Source organism: Corvus kubaryi, unplaced genomic scaffold (genome assembly GCF_017639235.1).
Source record: "Corvus kubaryi isolate FWS band 111438036 unplaced genomic scaffold, C.kubaryi_AGA036_p1.0 split1-131, whole genome shotgun sequence".
NCBI lineage: Eukaryota > Metazoa > Chordata > Aves > Passeriformes > Corvidae > Corvus > Corvus kubaryi.
This window is the reverse complement of record NW_024582073.1, coordinates 20,359,644-20,386,190: the sequence shown is the minus strand read 5'-3', so window position 1 is coordinate 20,386,190 and position 26,547 is coordinate 20,359,644. Positions and strand designations below refer to the sequence as shown.

The window sequence follows — 26,547 nt, the reverse complement described above, 5'->3', positions numbered from 1 at the left end:
ATGTGATATGATAGAATAAGTAGTTTACTATGCTTCCTCTGAAGTGATACTGTATAAAATTACTGGTATATTCATGTTCTGCTGGTGAACTTGAAAAGCTCCCATCATTGACACAAATAAAATATAAATCTTCCTGGTTTATTATAGATTAATTGAATAATTAAGAAGCCACTCTTAATTACTGTCCCAAGGAGTTACAGAAATTACACTTCTAAGAGTGCTACTGAGGAAATCTTTAGATTAAATTTCTTTAAATAGAACTATGCAAATTGCATACTGCCAGATGTTTCTGCCACATCTTATTTGAAAAAAATTTTTTATAATATATCTGCATATTAAAATTTTTAGAAGTGCTTTTAACTAGTATGAGGATGAGATTTATAGTTAGATACTAAACAGTGCTTAGCTCTCTGCTTAAATATACTTGAATATATGTAGTTAAGCTCATAGGATGCCTCTGTGGAAATGGCTAAATTTACCAGGTTGTTCCCATTTCTTCACTGAGTTTCTGAAACTAAGACATTACCCTGAAAGCTCAAGCCAGGCTTAGAGTATTTCTTGCATGCATACATTTAGCCTAACAAAAAATGCAATTGTATTTCCTTTGTGTTATGTTTTTGACACTGTGTTAATATGGGTTAGCTTTGATGGAGGGAGTGTGCAGCAGTATTATCTGGAAAGGAAGAAGACACTTTTTACAAGGAGACAGGATTTTTAAAAAGCTTTTACAGGTTGACAGTGTTTATGGGCAAAGCAAAGCAATGACAACTAAAAACCAGTGGCACTTAGCTATTGGATAATCAGAACAAGTCAGGATCATGAGCAGTGTCAGCAGTCAGACCATGAGGCACGTTATGATGAGGTAAGAATGGCAGTGGGGGTGTTGACAGAGGAATTCTGTAACTAGAGAGATTACATAAATGACAGTGGGTTTGAGGAACAGCCCATAGTCATTAGCATATGTAATTTCATCTTCTCTGGAAATACTCAAAAGCCGTCTGGATGCAATCTCAAGTAATGTGCTCTTGGGGACCCTGCTTGAGTAGGGAGGTTCTCCCAGGTGACCTCCAGTGCTCCCTTCCAACCTTAGCCATTATGTGATTCTGTAATTTTGTGATTATGGTAGACATATTTACTTTAAGGTGTTTATGCCCTCCCAACTGATAAGAAACACCAACCTCCTCTCTTACAGCTGCACTCAGGGCATGAGGGACTGAAGGACATCCCTCCTGGTGTATCAAGGTGTTTCAGAGAAAAACCTTGATGTCTCTATGAAAAGTCAGTTTTCTGCTGCTGGGGTCTGTAGTGTTGATCCTCTTCTGCTGTGCCCACCATGTTGACTTTTGAATTTGCCTTTATTCCTGCCAAACTGCCATAACCACAGCTCACTTCCCTGCTTTCCCAGACTACTCACTTGTTGTTTTCCTGCTTCTCTTCTGTCCTCAGATCACTGGTCACTGTGCCCTTAGGTATGGTATCTCATAGATAGTTTTCTTCATTCCTCCCCAGGTAGTTGTTCCTTGAAGCTTAGAGACATCATTCTCTTTTCTTTGATTTATAATTGTCTTAAGCGTACCATTACTGCATTACTTTTCCCATGCTTTGGTCTTCGCATCACGCTGTCTCAGCAGTTCATTAGTTTAAATTAGTTCATTCTCTTACAGATGACAGATGTGTTAAGACCTAGCATTTATGCTTGCTCAGCAACTGTGTTAATCCCTGTCTAGCTGTAAGTATGGTTAAATATAATTTTGCAGAGTTTAGCAAAAATTATACTATTAAGTGGCCACTCCTCTCTTTCTTTTTTGTTAAAGTAGTTAGGGATGCACTGGGTCTTGGTTTTGCTTAGCAGACCTTTCTTCTCCAACAGCAGGTTATGTTGGGGCATTTTGGCCTCTGTTGGGTGAGGGCTCCTGTTCCCCTTTGCCAAGTTGAATTTTTTCTTACACACTTTTGCATGTAGTTGTGGTTCCAGATCCTGTTCAAATGACTGTTTTTCTGTTGCATAAAGTAATTGCTAGTGCAAAAACTTAGAACTGACCTCAAGTTTGGCTCAAAAATTTGAGATTTCCTGGCCGTGGTGAGCATCTCCATCACAAAGACACAGATGTCTTCTCAAGGTAATTTCTGGTTCTACAAGTAATACATTTTTTATTAATGCCTGGTGCAACTTTAGCAGGAAATATGGTAAATGTCCATATCAAGATTTTTTTTCTCTTGAACTAAAAGGAAATGATACTGTATTTCCCATATGACTTAGCAGCACACAATTATGTGATAAAGTAAGACTGTCTCCCATTTTTTTGCAGGGAATAATACTCAGTGTTACCAACTGTTAGGATTATATTCATACTCAGGCTCTAGATCTTGTATCAGCAAGCATGTCTCCTTGGCGACCTTATTTGAGACCTCTAAACTCTAGAAAGAGTGTATGACATACATTTGTGTTTAGTGTTCTGGGGTGCTGGTTCTAGGGAGTTCCCCCCTGCGTGGGCAGTTTCCACACTGGGTAGGCAAAGCACTTCATCCCACATTTCCAGATTCTCCTAGGGGCCAGGCACCGCTGTTGTTTTCACTGCAGCACTTAATTTGTAGGTACTTAGTCCTTCATTAGGTTGTGAAATCAATTAATAGCTTTCCACTTGTACTCTCCCTTTGTAGTGGTTTGGTCCAAAATACTCATTACTGTTTATCTGCTGTGAGATAAGAATTAGGAGAAATGCAAAACAGGCACTAAACTTGAAAGAATATAAAGAAGTTTATTAACAGACCTAAAAGAAGGAAAAAAAATCATACCACCTTCAGAACTCTCCTCCTCCCCCCACCTTCCTCCCTTCTCCCACTGACAATGTTCAAAGACAACCCTTAAGATGTTCAGTCTGTTTACCACTTCCATAATAACCTTGTTCAGTCCATTTAGAAAGAGAAGTCTCTTCTTGCTCATGCTATGAAAACATTATCACAACGAGACAGCCGCCCACTTCCAAATATCGTTCAGTCCATTTAGGAAGAGGAGTCTCTCTGCCTGCGTGTGAGTCCTTTCCCCCGACTTGCAGCTTTTCCCGCAACTGCTTTCGAGGGTCCACTCTTGAAGTTTTTTGGGGTATAATTTTAAGGTTGAGCCGTTCAGAAACAAAAACAGAGGCCCTTCTCCTTCCCTGGGAGCAAAGGGTCTTCCTCATCTTCATCGTTAGGACTATCTCTGGGAGCATCTCTAGGGACTGAGGTTTTCTCCTTTCCCATTTGGAGCAAAAGTCCTCATCTGGTTCATCTCTACGGACTGAGGTTTTCTCCTTTCCCGTTTGGAGCAAAAGTCCTCATCTGGTTCATCTCTCCCTGTCCAAACTTCTCATGAAATTACAGCTGCGTCAGCATCTGCCTATCTCAGCGCAGGTGCTTTTGCTCACGAGTTGAACACTCCACCCCCCATATCTTCATGAAATTACAACAGGATACTCTGATATATCATAGCTTCACAACAGAATTTCAGCTTTAAGCATCTCCTCTCTCTCTTCCCTCAGGTTTTCAGCTCTTCGCAGCAGTAAAAGGGTTAATCTCACCTCGGCCTTGCAGCTTTGCAGCTGGAATGTTGAATTTTTCTTATCGCAGTGGAGAGGGGGGAGAGCCGAGCCGCTCCGGCTGCCCACGGCAAGGCAGTGGGGGGGGGGTTCCACGGCTGGAACAGGTCCATGGCTTCAGGATGGCCGTGGCCCGGCCCGGCCTGGCCCAAGCAGGGCCTGGCCGGGCCCACTGGGCCCTGCTCGGGCCCTGCAGCCACCTGTCCCAGCGCCGGAAACGAGAGAGAGCTTGGAGGGGGAGTTTGCCTATTCTTAAATGTGGATCACAGAGGTGATCACAACTTTAAGTGGCTAAGAGAATTGTCCATATTCAAACTGGCCAGCTGATAGGTTCTATCAGTTCCCAGAGGAAACTGTAAGCACCCCTTAGCAAGGACGTCCCTTCCGGGACTATGCTTGCTAACCTATGACACCCTTGTAAATTTTCCTATAATTTAATCTGCACTTACTATGTCTTGAGCCAAAATAAAAAAGATTTCATTTGATGTTTGTGTTTCCATTCCTTTCAGCTTATTCCTACAGGAGTCTTCTCAGTCATTGTTCACTTTGGAATTCTCAGATTCCAGTGTCAGATCACCTCTGTGATCTGTTCTGTTTTTCTGAATTTTGGTTGCTGCTGTTGGTATGAGGGTGGCCAGAAGTGGAACAGAACCTTTAGGTGCATTTGCTGTTTACTGCAATGTAGTATGGGATTTCATACTCCTCAAAATTCTAGGTTTAATGTGTCTTGCACACTTTTAATGTCACTCAGTACTAGCTTTCTTTCTACATTTCTGCATATAAATTACTTTTTTTCCTCACACCATTGAATGCTTATGTGTTTGTTTCCTGTGGGTTGGTGTTTTTTTTCCCCATGTTTAATAGCTTGAATTTATTTTTAGCTTTAGTTTTGCCAAGTACGTATTATTTCAGAAATTTCAGCTCTTACAGCAGGTGCAGTATTTGTTATTGTACATCAGATGCTACAGTAGTTTAAATATTTGGATGATCTGGAGGAAAGGCTAACAGCAAAATCATTGTTTATATTGATGCAACTAGGTTTTTTCCTCTCTTTTGAAGCTGTTTCAGCACTATTGCAGTAAATATTATGTACAAGAAAAAAATCTAGCACTCTGTCATTTTCTAGAACCACTTTTTGTTTTGCTTTTTTGTTTGCCTCTGTGGCCAAGGATGGCTGGGATCTGCAGGTGCTTCAAGATGGCTGGATTTGCATGTCACCTTAGTTATTATAGAATATAGAAATATGCAAGTACTCTTTGTGGTGTAAGGTAAGGCTGGAGAAAAAGTTGCTTGCATTATGCCTATCTGAAGTAATTAACTACACTGGTGAAAAGAAGGAGTCAGGTTAAATGTCCTGTCAGATGCCATGTCATTATTCTGTGGTCTTGTGAAAATCATAGTCTTTTGGGCTAAGTTCCCTTCAAAGCTGTCATCTTTGTATGACTGTGTGTAGAATTCAAAACTAGTAAGAAATGATCCTGTATGTTGATTTTATTTAATAGACTTGCCATGTGCAGGAATTGTTCCTCAATTATTATTACCTGAAATATTTTGAAATCTGAATTAGCAAAATGTTAAGAAGAGTGCCTGTGGTTTTCATTTTAATGTGAAAGTGAATACAATCTGCTAGTTTGATTTGATTTTTAATTATTTTTTTAAGTCTGAAAAATCATAGAATCATAGAATGTTAAGGGGTTGCAATGGGCCTTACAGATCATAGTCCCAAGCCCTCCTGCCATGGGCAGGGACACCTCCCACTAGACCAGGTTGCTCAAGGCCTTACCCAGCCTGGCCTTGAACACTGCCAGGGTTGGGGCATTGACAAGTCTCCCTGGAAAACCTGTTCAAATGCTTAACCACCCTCACAGTGAAAAATTTTCTTTGTAATACCTGACCTAAATTTCTCATCTTTCAATTTGCACCCTTTTCGATTTGCACCAAATTGCACCTGCAATTACTCCTTGTCCTTTCACCACAGTTCCTGACAAATACTTTAGAGGTGTTACAAATTCTCAGTCAGCTTCTGATATTTTGTGATAGGCCATAGTATTGAAAAGAATTTCCCATTTCCTCACTTGATCTTGTGTGGAAAGTTTGTTTCTTTGTACTTGCTTTGATCTCTTTCCTCTGGATTTTTTTTTCTGTTGAAGTTGTTCAAGCCCCATCTCTTGAGATTTCTGTATTTTATCAGCTTAATCTTTCCAGAATGCTGCGTTTTGGAAGCTGTGTTCCTTTCTTTGGACGCTGTTTTCCTTTCTTTGTGGTTTGACTGTGTAGTAGCCTGATCACCCAGATGCCACACCAGGATACTGCTGAAATGTGTGTTTTGGCCTATTGCTATTCAGGAAGGATGAATATGACCTTTAGCATGGGTTTGAATACTGTTCTCACTTGCTTTTCTCCCTCTCTTCCCAGTTCCTCTCTTGGATAAATATGCACACACATATGTCTACACAGCATAAAGAAGTTCTGACAGTGCCTGTATCCCTGCTATAAATTCCTTTTCCAGGCACTTTCTGATCTGTGTTTTAAGCAACATTTCTCTGGATTGTGCAGGGCCTTCAAGAGACAATTTTGTAATTATTTCGCACCATGTATATATGTGTAGGTTCTTCTTAGTCTCTTTCCAGGCTTTTCAGTCTCAGCAGGCTTTATGTCCCACTCCAGAGCCTGACGTCTACAAAAGTTGCTTGAGATGTGGGTCATCTTATCTTAGGGTATGAAGTTAGTGTTGTAATTGCAGCCCTGCCTGGCTGTGCAGTGATAGGTCTTGTCTGGAGAGCACTTCTGACAGTGTGCTGGGTGACTTGCCAGGGAGGCAGCACACAGCTCTGTCCTGAGGCTCCACTGTTGTGACAGTCCCCATCAGCAGCCTCTGGCGCTGTGCGCTCTGATGCCTGTGATCTGTTCATCGTGAACAGCCACTGAAACATTTCCTTTGTGATTTCCAGCCCTTTCCAGCAGGACTTTAACCATCCTCCTTAGGATCTACTGCTGCTTTACAAATTCATAATTTTTTAGTAGTGTGGGTAGATTTTCTGCTTTTTGTGAGCAAGAAAGGGCATAACATAAAAATTTTAGTTCGAATAAACTATATGCAGCATGATTTTAAAGACTTGCATGTAGAGACATACATTTAAAGAGTTTTTCTCCCCTGCACAGCGGGAGAACATGGTGGTGAGCTTTACTGAAGTTGTAGGGTAATTTGGAGAGAGGATGCTGTCATAGGGTGTCCCTTTAAAGTGATCCATACATGCCAAACAGCAGTAACAAAGTACATGCTGTCTCATACATTAGGTGTGAGGCAACATGCAAGTGATGCTGTATTTGAGTTAATTAACACCTGTATAAAGTATTTCTAAACCTAAACTAAATTAGAAAAATTAGTAGTATGCTTTGTCCAGCATGTAATGCAATGATACCAAACCTAACATAATATTTCTTGTTTGGAATATATTTATATTTGTATTAGCATTTCAGTTTGAGAAACTTTGGAGCAGAGTAACCTCTGGAGAAAGTTAAAGGCTAGGTTGGAAGCATTTGTTTCAACACTTGTCCCCAGCCCTACTTTCTTCCTCAGGCTCTGTTTTCCTTTGTCCACCAAGGTCTCTGGCTTGCTTGGTACAGTGGCAGGCCCTGTCACTGAGAGGTTTTCTATGTGAAACTTACCTTGAACTCTTCTCCTATGGTTTTTTTTTCTTCTACTGTGATGTTGTTTGCAGTGGAGTAAATAATCTGCCTCATGTTTTAGAGGACGCAGAAGCTTATTTTACAAACAGATGAGCTTCATTAGCTAGGAACAGTGTCTTGTAAGTATCAGCATTGCTCAAGGGTCCTGCATCAGTCTCCATGTGATGACTGCACTAGAGAGACAGTGTTTATGCTCTTGTAATTTTTGGTTTAAATAGGCAAGGCAGTGGAAGAGTGAAAAAGAATAAGGAAGATAAATGACGTGGCTAAAGCCTCACAGATGGCATTAATGCTTGGTCTTTTACTCTTCATTCTGTGCTCTTTCCCTCAGACCACTCTCCCCATTCCTGCTGCAGTCATTGAATAGGCTTAACCTCCAAGTTAGTAAGTTCTGGGAAAATTGCCAGCATCTCCTTTTGGCATCTTGTCTGTTCTTTCTGCTTTTCCTTCCCCTATGATTTTGCAGCCTTGCTTTCCATCTCTTGCTAAACCTAGATCCTGTTGAAATCTGTTACAGTATTCTGAAATTTGCTAAATTAAAACTTGCCTCTAGAGTGTGCAGAACTCACTCCTGGAATTTGTTCATGCTTTTGTTACCTGCTTCCTTGAGCTCACTAGTTGATAGGTTACAGGACTTGTTTGAGATGTGATTTTAAACCACAAAAGGACCAGGCAAAGATGTAGTTGCTGTTTCTAATACAGCTCCAGCTCTTTTGCTGCAGGCTTGCTCTGGCCAGATTCAGGCCAGTTGATAGGAAACTGTTTATGTTTCCAAATTCTTCCTTTCTTCATGGCGAACACCTGAGAGCAGTGCCCAGTGTAGGTTTCCAGACTGGATTAACATATCATTATGGAGCACAGAGAGGGTCGTGGTGTGCAGCTGCTGTGGTAGGGTGGGGAAACCTCCATTCCAGCCAGAATGCTGCAGTGGCCCTAGAGAGGAACTTGTATCACAGAGGGGCATCCTGGGGGAAAAGGAGTGTCATAGCTCAGGGCATCTGTTTTGCTTCAGGGAGCCTTCTTGCAGGAACTCTTACGTCCAAATATCCTGGCTGCGTTCTCTGAGTTAGTAAAAATCATTAAATCAGGCCCAGAGCTCTTCATATTGATTAATTTCACAACTCTCATCAGCACATCACAGAAAAATAAGAGCAAAACTGCTGGCTTCTGTGTGAAAAACAGTGAGCATGGTGTGTGTTCAGTTCATCCCATGCTCTGGCTTTCTGCAAATCTTAAAGTAGCACTGCCTCAGCCCAGGATCCTTATGCAACGTTCACCTGAACAGAGAGGGTGAAAGACACTGACGGAAGTTGGCTTCTGTAATTTAAATTACTCAATGGTAACTTTTAATTGCTTGCTTTCCAGAATCACCAGCTGCTGGGAGGCATTAGTTTTACTCTCTGTCTGGAGTATGTAGGCTAAAAATAAATTACTTCTTCTGGGCAGCTGTTATTTTTAGATTTAACACAGTGAAAGGTAGTGTGTTGAAGAAACTTCCCCTTTTTGAATAATGGCATTTTTTCAATTGTGATAGCAGTCATTAGTTTTTTTAAAATTGTTGGGCTGCATCATAATATTAAATATTAAATATTAAATATTAAATGACTGAAGACCGCATAGTGAAATATGAATTAAATGCTGTAAATGTAAAGATTCTAAATGATTACTTTTGAGGTGTTAGAATAAGACAAAATTAATTTTTACTTGAGAGCTATGACTGATACAATTTTTCTTCTATTTTTTATGTTAGCATTTGGCAGTGTCTATTTGCTTTTGTTTAGCTTTTGTCAGAAATAATCTAAAAAGGAATGGTAGTGCTGTATATTATGTTATATTAGCTATTAAACAAATACAAAAAGGACTTCAGAAATGTATGGGAATGCAGATATGTATTTTTATGGCAAACTCTTACCAGCATAATTTATGATACATTCATTAATATCACAAAGCCATTAGCTGAATTCCTTCGCAAGTAGGCATCATTTAATAAACTGTACTTGAATGACTTCAAAATAAGCAATGGTGGAAAGATGTTTGTACTGTTGCTGCCTTAATCACATGTGGGGTAACTTCCCTCCGAGGCACAGAGCTCATGCTCTTGTCTCTGCCATCAGGGCTGAGCTGTTGTAAAGCTCTAACTTGTTTAAAGTTAGCTTGGGTTTCTGCACAGCAGTACTAAGAAAGGCAAGGTAGCAGAGGAAGCTACCTTGAAAGCTATTACTTTAAACTTAGGATTTTCAAATATTGAGAAAGAAAACTACACAAACTCAAGGGAGTGAATTTGCTGTCTTACACCTGACTGAGACCTCTGAGTCCCTTCTCTGTCAAGCTGAGTAGAGCTGAAGGAAGACTAGGGCAATAGCTTTTTATCACATTATAATTCCTTGTTGCTTTGTCCTTTTAAATGAAAGTATTTTTAACAGAAGTATGACTGTACTATATGTTATTTTTGTGGACATTATGAATAAATAAATGAACAGCAAAACTAATTTACCCATGGCCTAGCTGAAAAAGTCAGTAGCAGGGCATTTTACATCTCTGTACATAGGCAAAAAGGGAGACAACATGTGGTTATAAATATATTTGCTGGTAAGCAAGTTCAGATGCAATGAGCTATAACTGTCAAGGGTTGGCTAAATATTTTGTTGTATTTTTTCCTGCAGCTGGCTAATTGTATGTGTTACCTTCTTTGAAGAAACTTGCACTATTTTGCACAATTTGCAGATACTAGGATATGGTTAGAAGCAAATAACTGTCAAAGCTCTTAAAAACCTCCTCTGATGTCACAAACATTAAATTAAGGTAATATCTTAAGATAGTCTTTTTGATGAAATTTGTGCAGCTTATAAGGATTTTTTTTTATCATCACAGTGCTTTAAGTCTCTTGTTCTTTAAAAATAATTAAAGTTTTGTGCTGATTCAAAATTCAGTTTAATTTCATTTAAAGCCAGTGTATTTTACTAAATGAAGTACAGAATGATCTGTGTATAAAAAGTATAGTTAGACAAAATATTTAAATATTCAACTACTATTTCTTTCAATTGCAGTTCAAGCTTAATTAATTCAGATGGAGTGATGAATTTGGGGGCAGTAAAACGCAGACTTGGAGTACCTGATGATGTTCTGTTTCAGATATCGAGAGTTTTAATTATTAAAGGTTGTGTCTCAGTGTCTGGCAAAGCTAAACAGAGTCTTTTTAGGAAAATGTGTTTAAGAGAAGAACATGAATGTTCTGCAGGAGCAAGACAGGATGGCCATATATTCAACAGGTGTTTATAAATAGAATTACACAGTAAACCTTCAGGACAAATTACCTTCTAATGCCTAATTCCTCTCTGTCTTCTGCTGCAGAGCTTCCTGCTGGAAATGTGATGAGCAAACATTATCGACAGTCATTCAGCCAAAGATTTGTTCTATCTTCTTCAATTCCTTACTGTTAGACTACACTGTTACCAAACCTCACATTCTCAATTCCGTTTGTATCATAAATAGTTTTTTCTCGGGGTACTTACTGCCTCTGGCTTCCATTTCTGGCTTTTTTTTTTGTTGTTGTTGGTTGTTTGGTTGACTGGTTTTTTGATTTGTTTTTCCCTTCTACCTTCCCCTTTCTTCAATTCTTCTGCCCAAAACTCTGAAAAAGGGAAATGTAGGTTTATTTCTCTCTTTAAATATTTTCTCTTCATGTCCTATGAGATTTTTCTCCTGCAGATCCATTTTTTGTTTGTTGTGCTCCTTTTAATGCTTCTTTTACTGACACCCTCAGCCTGTATTGGCATCTGTGTCATGTCTGCCCTTGTCTTTTACTTTTCTCCTTGACCTGCTGGCCAGTCCTCCTCCATTTATGTCTAAGCTCGTTTTATTCCTGTTATGCAGTTATTTTTCAACCTCTTGAATCCAGTTTATTGCTTCTCTCCACAGTCTCTAATGACCTTCTTTTGAAGAAAGCTCTAAACCAGGATTCCATCCTCATTACTGACTCACCGTTTACTTAAATGTCACTGCTGATCTGTATGTAGCTCTTCTATTTCATAGTTTACTTATAAATTCTTTAAGATAGGACGCTCTTTTATTTCTCTGTTTGTACTGTATTCAGCTCAATTAGAGGGTTGTTTTATGAGTAGGATTATGAACTGCCATGAAAGTCCAAATAACTGATATATTTTTGATTAAAGCTTTCTTACTCACCACCTTCTCCCTGGGTATTTGACCAGATTAAATTATGTAGGTTATAGGTGGGATTGATAAGTAGCATTTTAAAATGGCACAGCTAGTTATCTGCAAATGTTGGCTCACAAATTTGCATTGTGCTACAAATTTAGAGCAGAGTTTTGCTAATCTTTCTCATGTGAACTGACCTACTTAAGTCAGTGGAGTGCTAATATTTGCCACACAGTAAGGATTTGGCTCATAATCTTAGGGAAAGCATTTGCATGCACACTGGGAATATTGTCTGGTGTTTTTGTTAAAGGCTTCCTCCTCATTCCATTTCTCCTTATGAGATTTTTTTTTGAACTTTAAAATAGGAAAAACAAGGTAAGTGTGATTTGACCCAGATGTGATTCCTAAGGAAGTTGTCCATAAACCTCTCTTATTCAAATGGTGAGTGGAGAAAATTATCTCTGCATGGGAGTTACTATTTTGACTTCACAAAAAAATATCCACTTGGCTCCTAGGAAAAATGAAAACACCTCTAACTGCTTAAATTGCACCTAACAAATAACCAGTGTAGACTCTAAATGACAGACCATAGAAATTTTGAAGTTTGAACTGACTGAGGACAAATAAAGGGCAGTTATTGGTGAGTGTACATGAAAGAGCAGGAACAACAAGAAGGGCAGAATTCTCTCCACCACTGTAGAAATTGCAGACATCTTGGTCACAGAAATTTAGAAGTATTATAAAGAAAATGCTTTCAGTGTTTTTTTTACAGACTGTCAGTGTGACTTTTTTGAGATTGTACCCATCATTTGCAAATTTATTATCTATTTATTTTCAATAATAAGTTTTCTATATAATTATTTTTCCTGGAAAGGAGAGAACACATTCATTTTCTGTGTATTTATAGATACGAGTTGTTCCTATGCATTTTTACTCAAATGTGCTGCTTGATTTTTGGGGTCAAATACCCTGCAAGGTGACGTTTCTTTCAGTTTTAGGAGTCATCACAGTAATAGGAGGAAGCTTCTTAGTGTTACCTTCACAGAGGAATCCACACTCTATAATACATCAGGAACAAAAGGAAGGCTAAGGAGAACCTCTATTCTGTTTTGGATGTAGGGGAAAACATAGTGACAAAGAATGAGGAAATAGATGACGTACTTAGTGCCTTCTTTGCCTTAGTCTTTAATAGTAAGGCCAGTTGTTCTTGGATGCCCAGGCCCTTGAGCTGGAAGACAAGGATGGGGAGCAGAATGAAGCCGTCATAATCTAAGTGGAAATGGTCAGTGACTTGTTACACCACTTAGACACACACAAATCTATGGGGCTGGGCGGGATCCAGCTGAGGGGACTGAGGGAGCTGGTGAAAGGGCTCACTGAGGCACTTCCCGTCATTTACCAGCAGCCGTGGGTAACTGGAAGGAGGGGGTCCCAGTTGACTGGAGGTTAGCAAATGTGCAGCCCATCTACCAGATGGGTTGGAAGGAGGAACCAGGGAACTAGAGGCCTGTCAGCCTGACCTCAGTGCCAAGAAAGGTCATGGAGCAGATCATCCTGAGCAACATCGTGCAGCACATACAGGACAATCGGGAGATCAGGCCCAGCCAGCACAGGTTCATGAAAGGCAGGTCCTGCTTGACCCAGTGCATCTCATTCCGTGGTGAAATTACCCTCTTGGGTGAAGGAAAGGCTGTGCATGTTGCCTACATGTAGTAAAGCCCTTGACCCAGTTTGCCACAAACATTCTCCTGGAGAAACTGGCAGCTCTTGGCTTGGATGGGTGTGTTCTTTTCTGGGTAAAAACTGGCTGGATGGCTGAGCGCAGAGAGTGGTGCTGGGTGGAGTTATATCTAGCTGGCAGCTGGTTACTGCTGGAATTTTTGATTTGCTGGAAGGCAGGAAGGTTTTACAAAGGGTTCTGGACAGACTGGGTTGATGGACCAAGGCCAATTTTATGAGGTTCAACAAGGCCTAGTATTGGGTCCTGCACTGGGGTCACAGCAACCCCCAGTGGTGCTACAGACTGGGGACAGAGTGGCTGGAAAGTGGAACCTGTGGGTGCTGGTTGACAGCAGCTGAACATGAGCCACTGTGTGCCCAGGTGGCCAAAAAAGCCAGTCATATTCTGGCTTGGATCAGGAATAGTGTGGCCAGCAGGGCAGTGATTGTCCCCCTGTACTCAGCACTTGTGAAGCCATGCCTCGAGTTTTGTTTGGTTTTTGGCCTCTCACTGCAAGAAGGACACTGAGGTGCTGGAGAGTGTCCAGAGAAGGGCAACAGAGCTGGTGAAGGGTCTGGAGTACAAGTCCTGTGAGGAGCAGTTGTAGGTGTTTAGCCTGGAGAAAAGGAGGCTCAGGAAACTACCTGAAAGGAGCTTTTAGCAAGGTGAGGATTGGCTTGTTTTCCCAGGCAACCAGCAACAGGGTAAGAGGAAATGGCCTCAAGTTGTGCTAGGGGAGGTTTAGATTGGGTATTAGGAAAAAATTCTTCACTGAAAGGTTTGTCAAGAGTTGGAACAGAGTGTCCAGGGAAGTCTTGGAGTCACTGTCCTTGGACATATTTAAAAGACGTGCAGATGTGAGACTTAGGAATATGGTTTAGTGGTGGCCTTGACAGTGCTGGATTAATGGTGGGACTTGATGATCTTAAAGGTCTTTTCTAGTCTAAATGATTCTGTGATTCTAATGCTGTTATCTAACTTGGGTGCCTGACTGAGCAGTTAAGCATCCAATGTAGAAAATGGAGAATGAGAGGTTTAAGTGACACTGAGTACATGGGGAGCTTAGGTCCCTAACAGAAGCATCTAGTTTACTTTTGTAAGGCCAGGCAGTTTGTCTCCTGCACAGATGCTGAAGGGAAGTGCTTTGTTGACCCAGACTGGTCTAACTGTCATGTTAAATAGTTGAGTGTAAACTGGCTGTTTGTTGCACTCCTTGTCAAGGACTTCAGCAGAGTTGGGATTTAGTGTGCAGTGTGTATTGCTCATAGACCCTTTTGTATTTGGAAAAACAACTCCAAGGTGAGAACCTAATGTGTCAGGGAATGGCAGGATAAACCAGCTCCATCACATAGATGAGAACCATTTTGTCCAATCTAAATATCAGTATTTTCAAGGCCTCCTTCCTCTTTTATGAAGAGGATAGGGCACATACTGGAGAGCTGCCAGTACTGCCATAGTAGTGACTAATGCTCTCAATGCAGAAGTAACATTTCTAGTATTGTCACCCCCAAAACCCACATACATGTAAAATGTGTTCTGTACTGATGCAAGTACTGGGTAACTTCTCTTACTTTCCCACCTGCTCAAATGTGAAGATTTTACAATATTTACTTATCAGGTTGGTGATGGTTCTGTTTTATTTTGCTTTATTAATGAGAAAAGGAAGAAGGTAATTCTGTTGCTATTCTTTCCCTCCCAGCCTTGTTTCATCCTGAAATTAGGTGTTTATGTCTGAGCAAGTTTTTACATAGTCCTCTACTTTTTTCAGTCACAGGCCAGCTTATAGGAATAGTAGGGTACTTGAATTTTCCTTCAAGAACTGTATGTCCTAGTTCATTAGAAAGAAAGAAAAACAAACGCAAAAAAACTATAAAAATTCATCCAGTGTTACACAAAATGCTGTAGTAATGCTGACAGCTGAATTGTACTTTCCATGTTCAATTCAAGGGCCTAAAGCACAGGACTTTTCTCTCTCCTCAATTGGTTTTGTGATTGTGGACTCCCTTGTCATGCTGTAGTGGTGCTTTTGATATACAGCCATTTGTTTTCTGTTCCAGTATTTAAACTTCAGTGGTGCTTACCTTTTCTGAATACATACTTTCTGCAGCAAACAGTTTGTGGTTTCTTGAATAGATACCAAAAGCTAAAGGAAGCTTCTTGTCTTGTTCAGTTGAAATAATTTTGCTGTAATATAAACCATTAAACATTTGGACTAAAGAGCAAGCTTTGTTTTATAATGCAAGTGAGTAATTCTCATCTTCTAATTATTTTCGTATTTCTGAGTATACATATTTCAACACTGCTTTCCCGAGATGATGGGATAATGAACTGAAAGAGTAGCAGGTTTAAGAAAATCCAATGACCTGCAAACATTTCCTTTGTCCAGCTTTTCTTTCCTGTACAGGGAAGCCAGAGAGATTGTTTTTAAATACTTTGTAATTTTACATTTATCTACAAAACCGGGAGTAAAAAAGATAAATAACAGTTATATTATCTTACGTCCTCCGAATGGTTGCCTTGCCTCTGACGAATACTTTTGCACAGGCATATATTTGGCAATTTCGGTAATATTTATAGAGGCTGACATTGAACGACTGTTGCTTTTGCTGCAGATGACAGTACGACTAGCACAAAATCGTGGCCGCATGTTCGTGTGCGCTACGTGTCGATGCAAACGCGTTTAATCGGCTTGAAGTTTCTTCTCCCTCATCCCTCCCCTCCCTCAGTTGTTCTCCTTGCCCATCGCCCCGGCAGAAGAGCTAAAATAATTACCTGCAGTGTCATTTTTCACTTTGCTCCATGCAGATGCGGTGCGGTTGGGCCGCGGGCGGCGGGCGGGGAGGGGCCAGCGCTGATGCAGCACAGGCGTGTGACAGCGGCGCGGCCCGAGCCCGCTGCGGGCGGCTCCCGCTGCAGTCCGGCATCGCCGCCAGCGCCCGGCGCCGGGACCCGGCGCTGCGGGGGCACCTGTGCGCGGACTACCTGCCCAAGCGACGGGGCTATTCTTTAACTGTGGGAGAAGTGCCTCTTTTCCCTTCACGCAAGCTCCCTACTGGCTTTCTGCATTCGTAATTTCTCGGAGCCGTTTCTCCCTCCGGCTTTCTCCCGCTACTTCTTTTTCCCTTTTTCCCCCCTTCCTCTTTTTTTTTTTTTTTTTTCCCCCCGCTCGTTATTCGCACACCCCCAATCTGTGCTGCCTCAGTAGCTCTCATTATGCTGTGCTCAGTGGCCCGGTGTGTTCCCCGCCTCTGCTAGGCAGTGGCAGCATGGATGGTGCTCTTGTGACGACCTCTGCTGATGCTATCAGTCCACTGCGGATAGGCATGCTGAGTAATCCTGCTGTAAATGGGCGAGGACACGGACACACGGAAAATTAACCACAGCTTTCTGCGAGACCACAACTATGTGACTGAAGGTAACATAAATACTGTCATTTTTCTCTTCTTGCACTGCATATTCTATGCCAGGAATGCACTGTCATGTTTGGAGATGCAGGCTGTTCCTTTTTTCCTTTTTTAAACAGGGGGAATTTCAAGGCGTTTTTCTGTGGGATGTAGCAAAAGAATCTGTCTGAATTTTCTAAATCCCAGAGACATTCTGTCATGCTACAGCAGTATATGAAACTACACGGGCTGGAGAAGGTCTTGCATTGTGCTGAGTTTCTGCTAGTGAGGTGTGCAGCACCTGGCATTGAATGCACAGTAGCTGCAATGTGGAAGACTGGAAGCACTTGATTACTTAAAAAAAAAGGATGAAAGATTTGAGAGCACTGAAGTAAGAGAAATTATTTGCAAAGTTAACTGTTTGCTGGTGTAATAAAGGTTATGCATCTCATTTTGGTAATTATAGCCCAAGCATTACAGACATTGCTGAGTTGATTGTTCCCTAGAGAACTGTATACATTTAGAAGGGATATGTAAGCATCATCCTTTGAAATACTGCTGCCTTCTTTCCATCCCCTGTGTCTGTGCAAGGTACATGAGAAAAGAAAAGGCACCTTCATTTTAAATCATTCAGTGACTTTTAGCTTATTACATAAAAGGAATTTTCCTGCAGGTGACACACATTAAATGCTGAGAGAATTTCCCTTGAGAACAGTGAAATGGTTGGGTCAGGTACTGGTCTGTATTTCCTTGCCAGAAAGTTGGTTTAAGAGTAGGCCATTTTAAGATTGATTGAACAGGAGAAATGTGTTCATAGGTGCTTGACTTTGCAAATGTATTTGTATGTGCAGTTTTAACAGCACTTTTCAGCAGCAGAACCAGTAACCCAGTGTAGGCTTATATAATATGAACACACTTAACATCAGGGTCAACCAATACTCCTGGAGACACAGTCTCCAGAATCTGTCGTCATTTGATCAATGCTCAGTCACTTAATACTCCCATGCTGCATCCTGAAACGTGATCAGCTGATGCTCTCTTGATTATTGATGATTTTAATTTTTTTAGAATGGAGAAAACAGTAGGATGATTTTGTCATACTGGGACCACAAGGCAGATTTTTCAGAAGAAAAATTAAAAATGCTGTGTACTGTAACTGTTACCAGTGACTGGTGTAATTGCTTTCTAATCTTGCCTCTAGGACATTCTTTGCACTCTGATTCATGTTTCAGTCAATTTTTAAATTTGTTTCGAAGTTTTGGTTAATTTTTTTTTCAGAATTATTATTTATGTTTTGAGATTTGTCACCTGTAATAACATTTGAAGAAACTTTGTTTAAATTTGTAAATTCATGCCTTAGATTCTGCAAAATGCAAGTATAATTACTGCAGTGTACTTGATACATGGTGAATTTCAGATGTGCAGCTATGTTAAAAATTGAACAGTCAAGTCTCTCAGTTTTGCAATCTGAGGAAAATAATTCCTTGTGGATTTTGCAAATCTGTATTGTCCTCTTCTATATGTCATGGGTGTTCTAAAAATTACATGGAGAATTTTAGTATTTTTTGTGACACTGCTGATGCAAGTGTTAGATTTTTCTCATGTTTTATTTTCACTTGATACTTGGATCATAAGGAGTGGATGTTCTGCCATTGCACATGGAGGGGCTTGTCTGAAATGGGTCAAAATACGCTTCAAATACCAATGCTGGCCTGTATTATATTTTTCCTGTGATCAGAAGTCATCATTAAATATGTTGGCATCTGTTCTTGAAATCCTCAGTAGCAAAGTGTTAGTTTTTCATCTCTGACTTTTACATCTCTGTAATTCTTGTTGGGAATGCAGAGTTTGTCAGGTGTAATAGAATTCTTCACATCTGTTATATCTGACATTACCACACCTTTGAAAAGATCTTCAAAATCATGAGGGAATGGATTTATCTGTGAAATTTTTCCAGGGAGACCTTCAGCTCAAAGAGGAGCATCACACATTTTAATTTCCAATTGATACACTTTGTTTAAAATGCATAATGAATGCATTAGTTAAACTGGTGCTTAAAATGTGCTTTGTTTGTTCTTCTGTGGGATTTTGTATTTTTTTGTTTAAAGATTTGGCTCTGTGAAAGAACTTTAAGACTTCTCATCTGTAAAGGCCTTCAGTCCTTTCACAGGCTTTGCATTTGGTCCTGTGACGTGTTAAGTGCTGTATGAAGGAACAATAGAAAGGCAATAATATGTTACCTTGTTACACTTCTTTGGGTCCAATCCAAGTTTTTCTTTAGCTTTTGCAATCCACCATTTAAAATGAAGAAATACTGTGTTGTGTCCAGTGTATTAGAGAATCTACCAGTTCATTGCTTTTTGTGAATAACTAAAATTTTATCTTGTTTTCAGAGTATTAAAATCTTGGTAAGTGGTGTCCTCCGTCCTTGCTCTTCCATGCAGCAGATTAAATTAATTTACAAAAGAAGGTATTTCTAACCTTTATATGTACTTTCTTCCTCTAACTGTTCACTGAAGAAAGTAAAGCCAGCAAGAATCATGAAGACGTGGGTTAACTATAGTATTGCTTTACTTCCCTTCCTGTTTTACTTTCTCAGTGATTTAAAAAAGCCCAAGCAATCAGATGACATATGAATTCAGGGTATAGGAAAGCTGTGAGCCAAATCTGATTTTCTCTACTCTTGCTAGGACTGAATGTGTTCCTAACAAAACTGCTTGCTTGAGGAAAGTCAAATTTCATCTCTTTGATAGGTCATTATTTTGTAAGATTGGGATTATCTGTGACAAATGTGGCTTTACCATGACTTTGGAAAATCGAATTGGTTTTTAAATCTCAACAATTTTTTGATTTGTTGTTATACTGTTTCTGGTAATAGGCATTATAGGCATACATATGACAGTAGTGGCTACCTGCCCCTACTTCTCCTGTAACATATGCACAACTACAATATAGCATTAAAACAAGCAGAACATGAATAATTTTGTCATTTAAAGTCTTTAAAATTACGTTATGGTTGCACAGTGGAAAAAGGTGATTTAATTCCGGCAGCAATATACAGTAAATTTTTCAATGATTACTTTCAAAACTAATTTTTGAAGCAAACTGCTTGAATGGACTTGTTTGTGTGAGGAAAATAGAAAAGATCTGGTGACACTTGTAAAGAAAGAGAGGAAAAAGATCTGAGGCTTAGAGAATGTGAGCTGTGAGGAAAGATTGAACTTCTTTGCAAAGGTGGTGAAACGCTGGGATATATTGCTTAGGGAGCTTGTGATATTTTTATCGCTGAAGTTTTTAAAAGCAGGTGACATAGATGTCTGTAAGAAATGACATGGGGATAGCCGAGCCTCCCGTGGGGCAGAGGAATGGACTAGATGACCTCTGAGATCTGTTCAGGCTTGTGATTCGTTGCTGAGCTGTGTTTTATCTTAATTGCCTTTTGCACCACAGCTGTGGGAACCAGCTGCCCAGGAGGTGTTGGGTCAGTAAAATGTGTTATTTCCACAGCAACTGTAGGAGCACTGAGGAGAGAGGAGAGGCACGGGAAGAGAAGACGGGTTGGATGGGAGAAACATGATCCTTCGTTACTGTACAGACAGTCTGTGGGGGAGAGGGCAAGAATATTGTGGACAGCGAGGGGGGAAGGGGGATAAAAGAGGCTTGTGTGCTTTAGCGGGCAGAGAATGTCCTTCAGTCCTAGAGTTCCCTTGGTGTTACCTGTGCTTAAGATTAATGGTAAAACTGACAGGACTGCTGATAGGCTTTGCTGTCTCAGGGCCTTGGGATCAGCCACATGGGATCTGATTCAGAGCAGTGAACTGCATGGTATGGTTGCTATATTCCTGGTGGGTTGCAGGAATCAATGGTGCCGCTCTTACTCAACTGCCAGGTTTATTCAGTTACTCCGTTTTTTACTGATTTAACAATTAACGGAAATAATGAGCAAAATTCACTATTCTTGCCAAACTGTGTTAAAGGGTGTGTTTCACCTCCATGATCCCAAATTTGTTTGGAGGAATGCTTCTCTGGTGGGTGAAGGCATATTACAGGTTGCATGCAGACAAGTCTAGCATATGAATTGATCCCTGCCTTTTTAAGGAATATCTCTGTTTCAGGAAGGAATAAAAAGTTGTTTATACTTCCAGTTTCTGGAGAGACACAGGTTCCTCCCTTGGTCTAGGCCTGGAAATGCAAGCGGAGTCAGTGGAGTTGCACTGGTGCAGTGGGGCAGAAGCTGACCTGCACTGTCTAGTCATTTATATGGCCAAATTGTGCCATTTGATTCTATATGGCTTAACGTCAGTGAAAAAGTTAATCATGTTAATGGTGTATTAATGTCCTCAAATATGTTATTTGAAGAATAATGAGAATTACTGGTGCAGTATAAAACATACTGAATCATAACCATGTGAAATGTGTATTATAGAGGATAAAAACCCTCCTTTTTTTCCCAATGATTTTAAAGAAAAGTCCTCTGCAGATAATGAAAACAGATTTTGGGGCCTTTTCTTTTTGCCTTAACTAAAGAAGTTAGTATCTCTCTTCTCCAGTAATCAAAAGTAGAGGAAATTATCAAATTTCATCTGACATAAATTTATCTATGAGCTTTCTTTCTTAAACATCTCAAATATAATTTTAATTAGATCTTAATACCTGAAGTATTAATTGGATGAATATAGAGAACAAGTACACTCTGCTGGCTCAGGTTCACCATTGGTCAGTCTAGTTCACTGATTTCTACTTACTAAGAAAAGTATAAGAGGTAACTCTTCCTCTCAACATCCAGCAATTCAGGATTTATGTTGTGAATATTGATGATTTTAATCTTTTTACAGAACTCATTTAGAAAATGTTTTAGAATTACCCTGGAAACTGTTGCTCATTCTTAGTCTAGTCACTTGTGTTACTTATTTTTTTCCTTGAGTCGAGTAAGAATAGGGGTAAACCTTGTAAAAGCATAACTTTTCCCCTTGTTAAACAGGATACAGTTACGTCTTTCTGTGCACGGATTTGGTTCTTTTATTCACAGTGATATTCAGATGAATGTTGTGGGTAGCCTTGAAGATTTGGATTAATAAGGTTTATTCCATCCAAGTGATGTTGCTGACTTTGTAATCTTTATTCATGCGGCTTAGTTGGGTGAAGCCATGGAGGCAGAGCTGGAGCATTGCTGTCACACTGGCTTGCACTGAAGCCCGATCTTTTTGCTCACTCACTCAAACCTGTAGCTGGATGTGGGGTTCAGCATCCAGGAAAATCAAACATTGGCACTACTCAAAGCTTGGATCTGCACAGCACAGACATTTAAGGCAATGTCTGCATGGGTGACATGGGGCAGCAATTCACTCCAACAAGCCCAGAAAAGGAAGTATGGGTTTAGCCAGTGTGAATTACACTGCCAGCAACTCTTGTCGTGATGCCGTACCAGCTACACTTTCAAAGTACTCTATTCATACTATGTCTGTTAGGCACTCTTAAGATTGTTGTCTCTATTTTGCCAAATCTATTTTATGAAGAAATCATAAATCAGGATTGTGGTTAGGATGGTTGATCCTAGGCTGGGACTTCAGAGTTGCTTAGTTTGCTGTTCCCAGCATTCCCAAAGTGCAGAAACATGTTAGTGTTAACTTGTTACTGCCTCCTCAGAAGACCTGCCTCTTCAAGGATGGGATTTGTTTAAGGACTGGTTGTTAGATCATCCTGAGAGGACATTTCAAGCCACTCTGAGGTGCAGGACATGCTTCAAAGGCATGCACTTGGTTTGGATCTTCATGTAATGTCTTGCTCTCCCGATGACAGTTATTCATCGTGTCACATGTACCCTGTAAAGGTTTACTAAGTGGGATTAAGCTGGGCTGCAATTTTCCCTGTTTGCAAAGGGATAAATCTCTGATGCTGGGTCATTGGTTTTGGTGGGTTGCCCTTAGGGACTGATGGCAACCTTGGCTCACTTCACATGCATATGTAATCAACAGACGATTTTGCACTCACTGTCTAAATAATAAATGTGTTTGGTTGCTGTATGGTGCTAGAGGTCCTGGAGAAGTGAATAAGATGTATTAACAAAATAAAAGAACAATCTAGAATATTAGCTACATGACAAACCAGCTAAGCTCCTTCCATGAGAATGAGAACATGGAGCTGAAAAAGAACCCACTTCCACCAATCAGGAGCTTTTCCAGGTGCCAGCAGACAAGAAACATCATAAATAGAAATGTTTTTGGTATATTTAACTATATAACTGTTACATGTAATAGATTGAGTGACATATAAGCCTTAAAAACAGAAGTTCAGGACATGGACAGTGCAATGTGTGTGTAAGATAAAATGCAGGCATAGATATATGATCCATGCAAGCTCACTGTCTCTGCCAGATCTTTTTCTAATTGAAACTGACAGTTTAAAAGTATTAAATAGTGTAAAACTAAACAACATTGTGCAGGTAGAGTGAGTGTCATTGTTCACCATGGGAACAGTTTATTTAGTGTATGTATCATTATGAAACTGTACTTCGCAGTGTATTTTCTATATGTTTTCTATGTAAATCTCAGACATTTCAGCAATATATCATATATTTAAATGGTGAATTTAGAGAATAATAGATGTTGTTCTTGCATCAGTTTAAAATGTGAAACATTATACAATAACACTGAATATTTTATCATGAAGAAGAGCTGTCTTTTATTACAGCCATGAAAAGGTAATCCATCTTTACTGTTTATGCTGTGTAACTACTACATCATTACTAGTTGTATCCTTGAAACTTTCCATCCACAGTTTATTTAATCACCATAGGCTTTGTCTCAAGGACTGTATGCTAAGAGAACACAAAGTATTTGCTGGCTAATCTCAGTGTAGTTGTTTGGCCAGGGAAAGGTAATAAACTCAGAAAATTAGATAAAGTTATTATGGGGACTTCTGGGACTTTTTTAAACAAGAAAGGGTTTTAAGTGAACTTCTAGCCATATTGAGGCACTTTCCTGATCAACTATTTCCACAGTTCTTAGGTTAATGCTAAGTTTGCCCTTAGTCATGAATGTGGTCTATATTACTGGTTCCTGGTGAAAGTTCTCCAATTCTTTCCCAAGAGCAAAACCCCCACCTAGCAAAGCAGCTTTATATATGGTAAGAGAATTCCTTTCCTCAAGAATATTTCCTTGCTGAAAAACTCTTGTTCCTGTTTTTGTTATTACTTGAATGCAAATGAAAGCAGACTGTATTTTGCCAGTTAAAGACAAGTAATACAAATGTACATAGAGATGAGATTCGTAATAAATCTGTATTGTTAAATATAGCAGTGTTTTTTTCTTTCATATTCACTGATCGATCTGTTACAAAAAAGAGAAGAAAAGGGTGCAAACATCTGTTATAATGACATTTATGTGTTTTACTTACAGAAGAAAGTAAAAGACTAAGAGTTGGTTTATTTGTCTCTAGTTCCAGTTCAACTCAAGTTTGTTTAGAACTTATTACTTAGTGTTACCTTACTTCTTCCTGTTTGCAGTGCTTTTGTTGTTCCATGACTCAGGTGTTGCAAATAGCTAATGACTGTACAAAATAACACCATTTGCATAAATTCTGAGGTTAATGCTGCCTGTGGTAGTAGTGTTTGCATTAAAGGCAGCCATAGCATGCTCTACCAGTTTCTGGGCCGGTTTCTAGTAGAAATAAAGATCATCAGAGTTGAATTAAAAGTAAATGATTGTTTATTTTTTCCCCTCAATTTTTAATGACTCCATATTATTCCTCCTGATTCTAAGATGTTAAATGAGCACTTCAAATAGAAACTAAAAATAATTTTCAATCAGTGAGCTGATCACCAATTATCAATAATTTATTTCTAAACTTTCATCCAGCCAAAAAACCATCATGTTGTATTGTTTGAGAGGTATCAATTTGACAGAACCTGGAATGAGGTCTTTAATAAGTGTATAGCTGTAAATCAGGATCTGTTATTATTTCATAAATAATTTCTGATAGAATGTCTTTATTTCTACATTGTGCTGTGATAAAAAGAAAACTTCAACTAATAAATTCAGTAATAATAATTAAGTAGAAAAAGTCAACAAGTAGGCACAGTGGTCTGGTGAGTGTGGGCCTGAATTGGCTGCCAAGGTAGCACATGAGACTCTTGTAATGATACATGTTAATTTGACACCCTGCTTGATTCGATATCTTTTATTGCTGCATGCAGATCTGTGATGTGGGAATAACCAGTACAAGATGAAGTCAGATGTGTATTCTGTAGTCTTCTTTTGAATGGAAGATTTAGGTCAAGTATATTCTCTTTAATCAGCAGTGAAGCTCAAAGCAGAATTCACATATGCAGTCTCTTTGAAATAGGTAGATGTGAATTATTACATCTTACAGAATTTCCTGCATTGCCTTACTAAGAGTCAAGTAGTGGTCCTATGGATGATGGTTATTCTCATTGCTAAGGTGCAATATGAATATGATTTTGTGCATGTTGTGTGCACTTGTGTTACGGTATGTGTTACACTCATAGAAGTTTTGTGGATGACTGCTACTGCATGTTTCTGGTGTGTCTGTATTCCTCCCAGTTGCTGTGCTTGAAATGTGAATCTCGAAGTACTGGAATGGCAATGGAGAAGTTTCAGCATTGGGAGACAGTAAGAGCTGGTATGTAGGGCACTGTCCTTCAAGTCCCGTATGACTGACAGTCTGTTTTGGTCTATGTGTGACAGTGTTTGCTGGTCAGGGGAGTGAGACTTGGCTGTGACTGGAGCAAAATTTTCCTTACACCATGGTGTGAGAAGCAGTGTCCTTGAATTTCTGATTTTCCTCTATGGTGGTGATGAGCTGCAGCTTTCTGACAAACTGTTCCCTTGAATGTGGATTTTATTTTCCAGGATTAAGTGCATGCTTACTTGATAGAGTAGACATTTCTGTGCTTCCACATGCATTTCAGAAAGATGAAGAAAATAGAGCAGAGGCCTTTTGTGTTACTATGTAAATGTTACAAAAGGTGCTAGTTTTAAGACAAGTAAGTTGCATATATTAGCAGCAATGATATTTCAACTCAGCCAATTATATTAAAACTTCAAGATTTACTGTCTGCAAGAATTCACACTACATCCAAGTGAAGGGTTTTAGTTGCCATTACTTTGAGCTGTGCTGCAGAAATTACTGCTGAATGTGATTTGTAGAGGGTACAGACAAACAGCTTTTTGTTGTGTTGATTTTTCCCTGGTTTTTTGTTTAGATTGTTGACAATATCTTTTACTTCTTCATACCTTCAAGTTAATTTCAAGGTATTTAAAATTTGGGATTTGGTTTGAAACTGACATGGTTGCCATTATTGTCAGCAAATTGCCCATTCTCCAGAGGAGTCTGTAGCTTGGGATGCCCATTTTCCTTCCCTGCTGCTCTTGGAGCCTCTCCTATTTCAGGGGAAGTATCAGAGCAGCAGGGAAAGAGGGGATGGTTAGCCCACCGACTGAGGCTTCTTCAGAAAATGTCAGCAGACTTGGCCTGGTTTATATTTGTCCTTGCTGTCAGGGAGGGAACCACCACAGCTGCCTGCTCCTGAGAGCACGGGTGGCCGTGGGCAGTGCTGTCTTCTGCTGGTGCAAAGTTGCCATCTGTCATCAGGGTCCCATTGCTGCTCCCTGTGACCTGCTCAGTGTGCACCGGTTTGGTCAGTGTGGGAAAGACTTACAGAGTAGTGAAGTTTACTGCTGTGCTCCTTCAAAACCACCTTATTATAAGGCTTCTGCAATATTTATGCACAGTAGAAGGAAGGGAGGAAATACCAACTATAAGTACACTGGAAAAATGTTCGACGGCTGTACTGGATCTACCTGGGAAGTGGTAGTTATAGTAGTAATGTTAAATGTGAAAGCAGAAAGCTTTGATGCTTCTGCACTATAAATAATTACTAACAAAGGCGATTGCCAATGTGGAGAGTTGTTTGCAGAGGGATTCATTTCTGACTTTTAAGTGTAAGTATATGTCTCGGTTTTGAAAGACAGGTGTCTGCTAAGGAAGGCAGAGGCCC

General features: G+C 39.8%; 1 protein-coding gene and 1 long non-coding RNA gene across 8 annotated transcripts in view; one reads left to right on the top strand and one right to left on the bottom strand.

Annotated features, from left to right (window-relative positions):
- The window catches only part of PPP2R2C (protein phosphatase 2 regulatory subunit Bgamma), a 210,000-nt gene that overhangs the window by 45,731 nt on the left and 137,722 nt on the right, over positions 1–26,547 (top strand). For 2 of the 7 annotated variants that reach the window (XM_042053872.1, XM_042053870.1), the window contains exon 1: positions 16,087–16,561. The exons of 1 other annotated variant lie outside the window; for it this stretch is intronic. In XM_042053872.1, coding sequence (XP_041909806.1) covers positions 16,492–16,561 — 70 coding nt within the window. In that variant the 5' untranslated portion in view covers positions 16,087–16,491. Of the gene's footprint in view, positions 1–16,086; positions 16,562–25,117; positions 25,170–26,547 lie in introns of those variants that run through there. 4 more of the 7 variants (XM_042053874.1, XM_042053877.1, XM_042053875.1 and 1 more) reach the window with 4 other exon arrangements.
- Positions 14,776–16,000, bottom strand: LOC121676857. Its single transcript, XR_006020632.1, has 2 exons — positions 15,919–16,000; positions 14,776–15,542 (listed from the first exon to the last, which is right to left on the bottom strand). It is a non-coding gene; the product is annotated as an uncharacterized LOC121676857 (long non-coding RNA).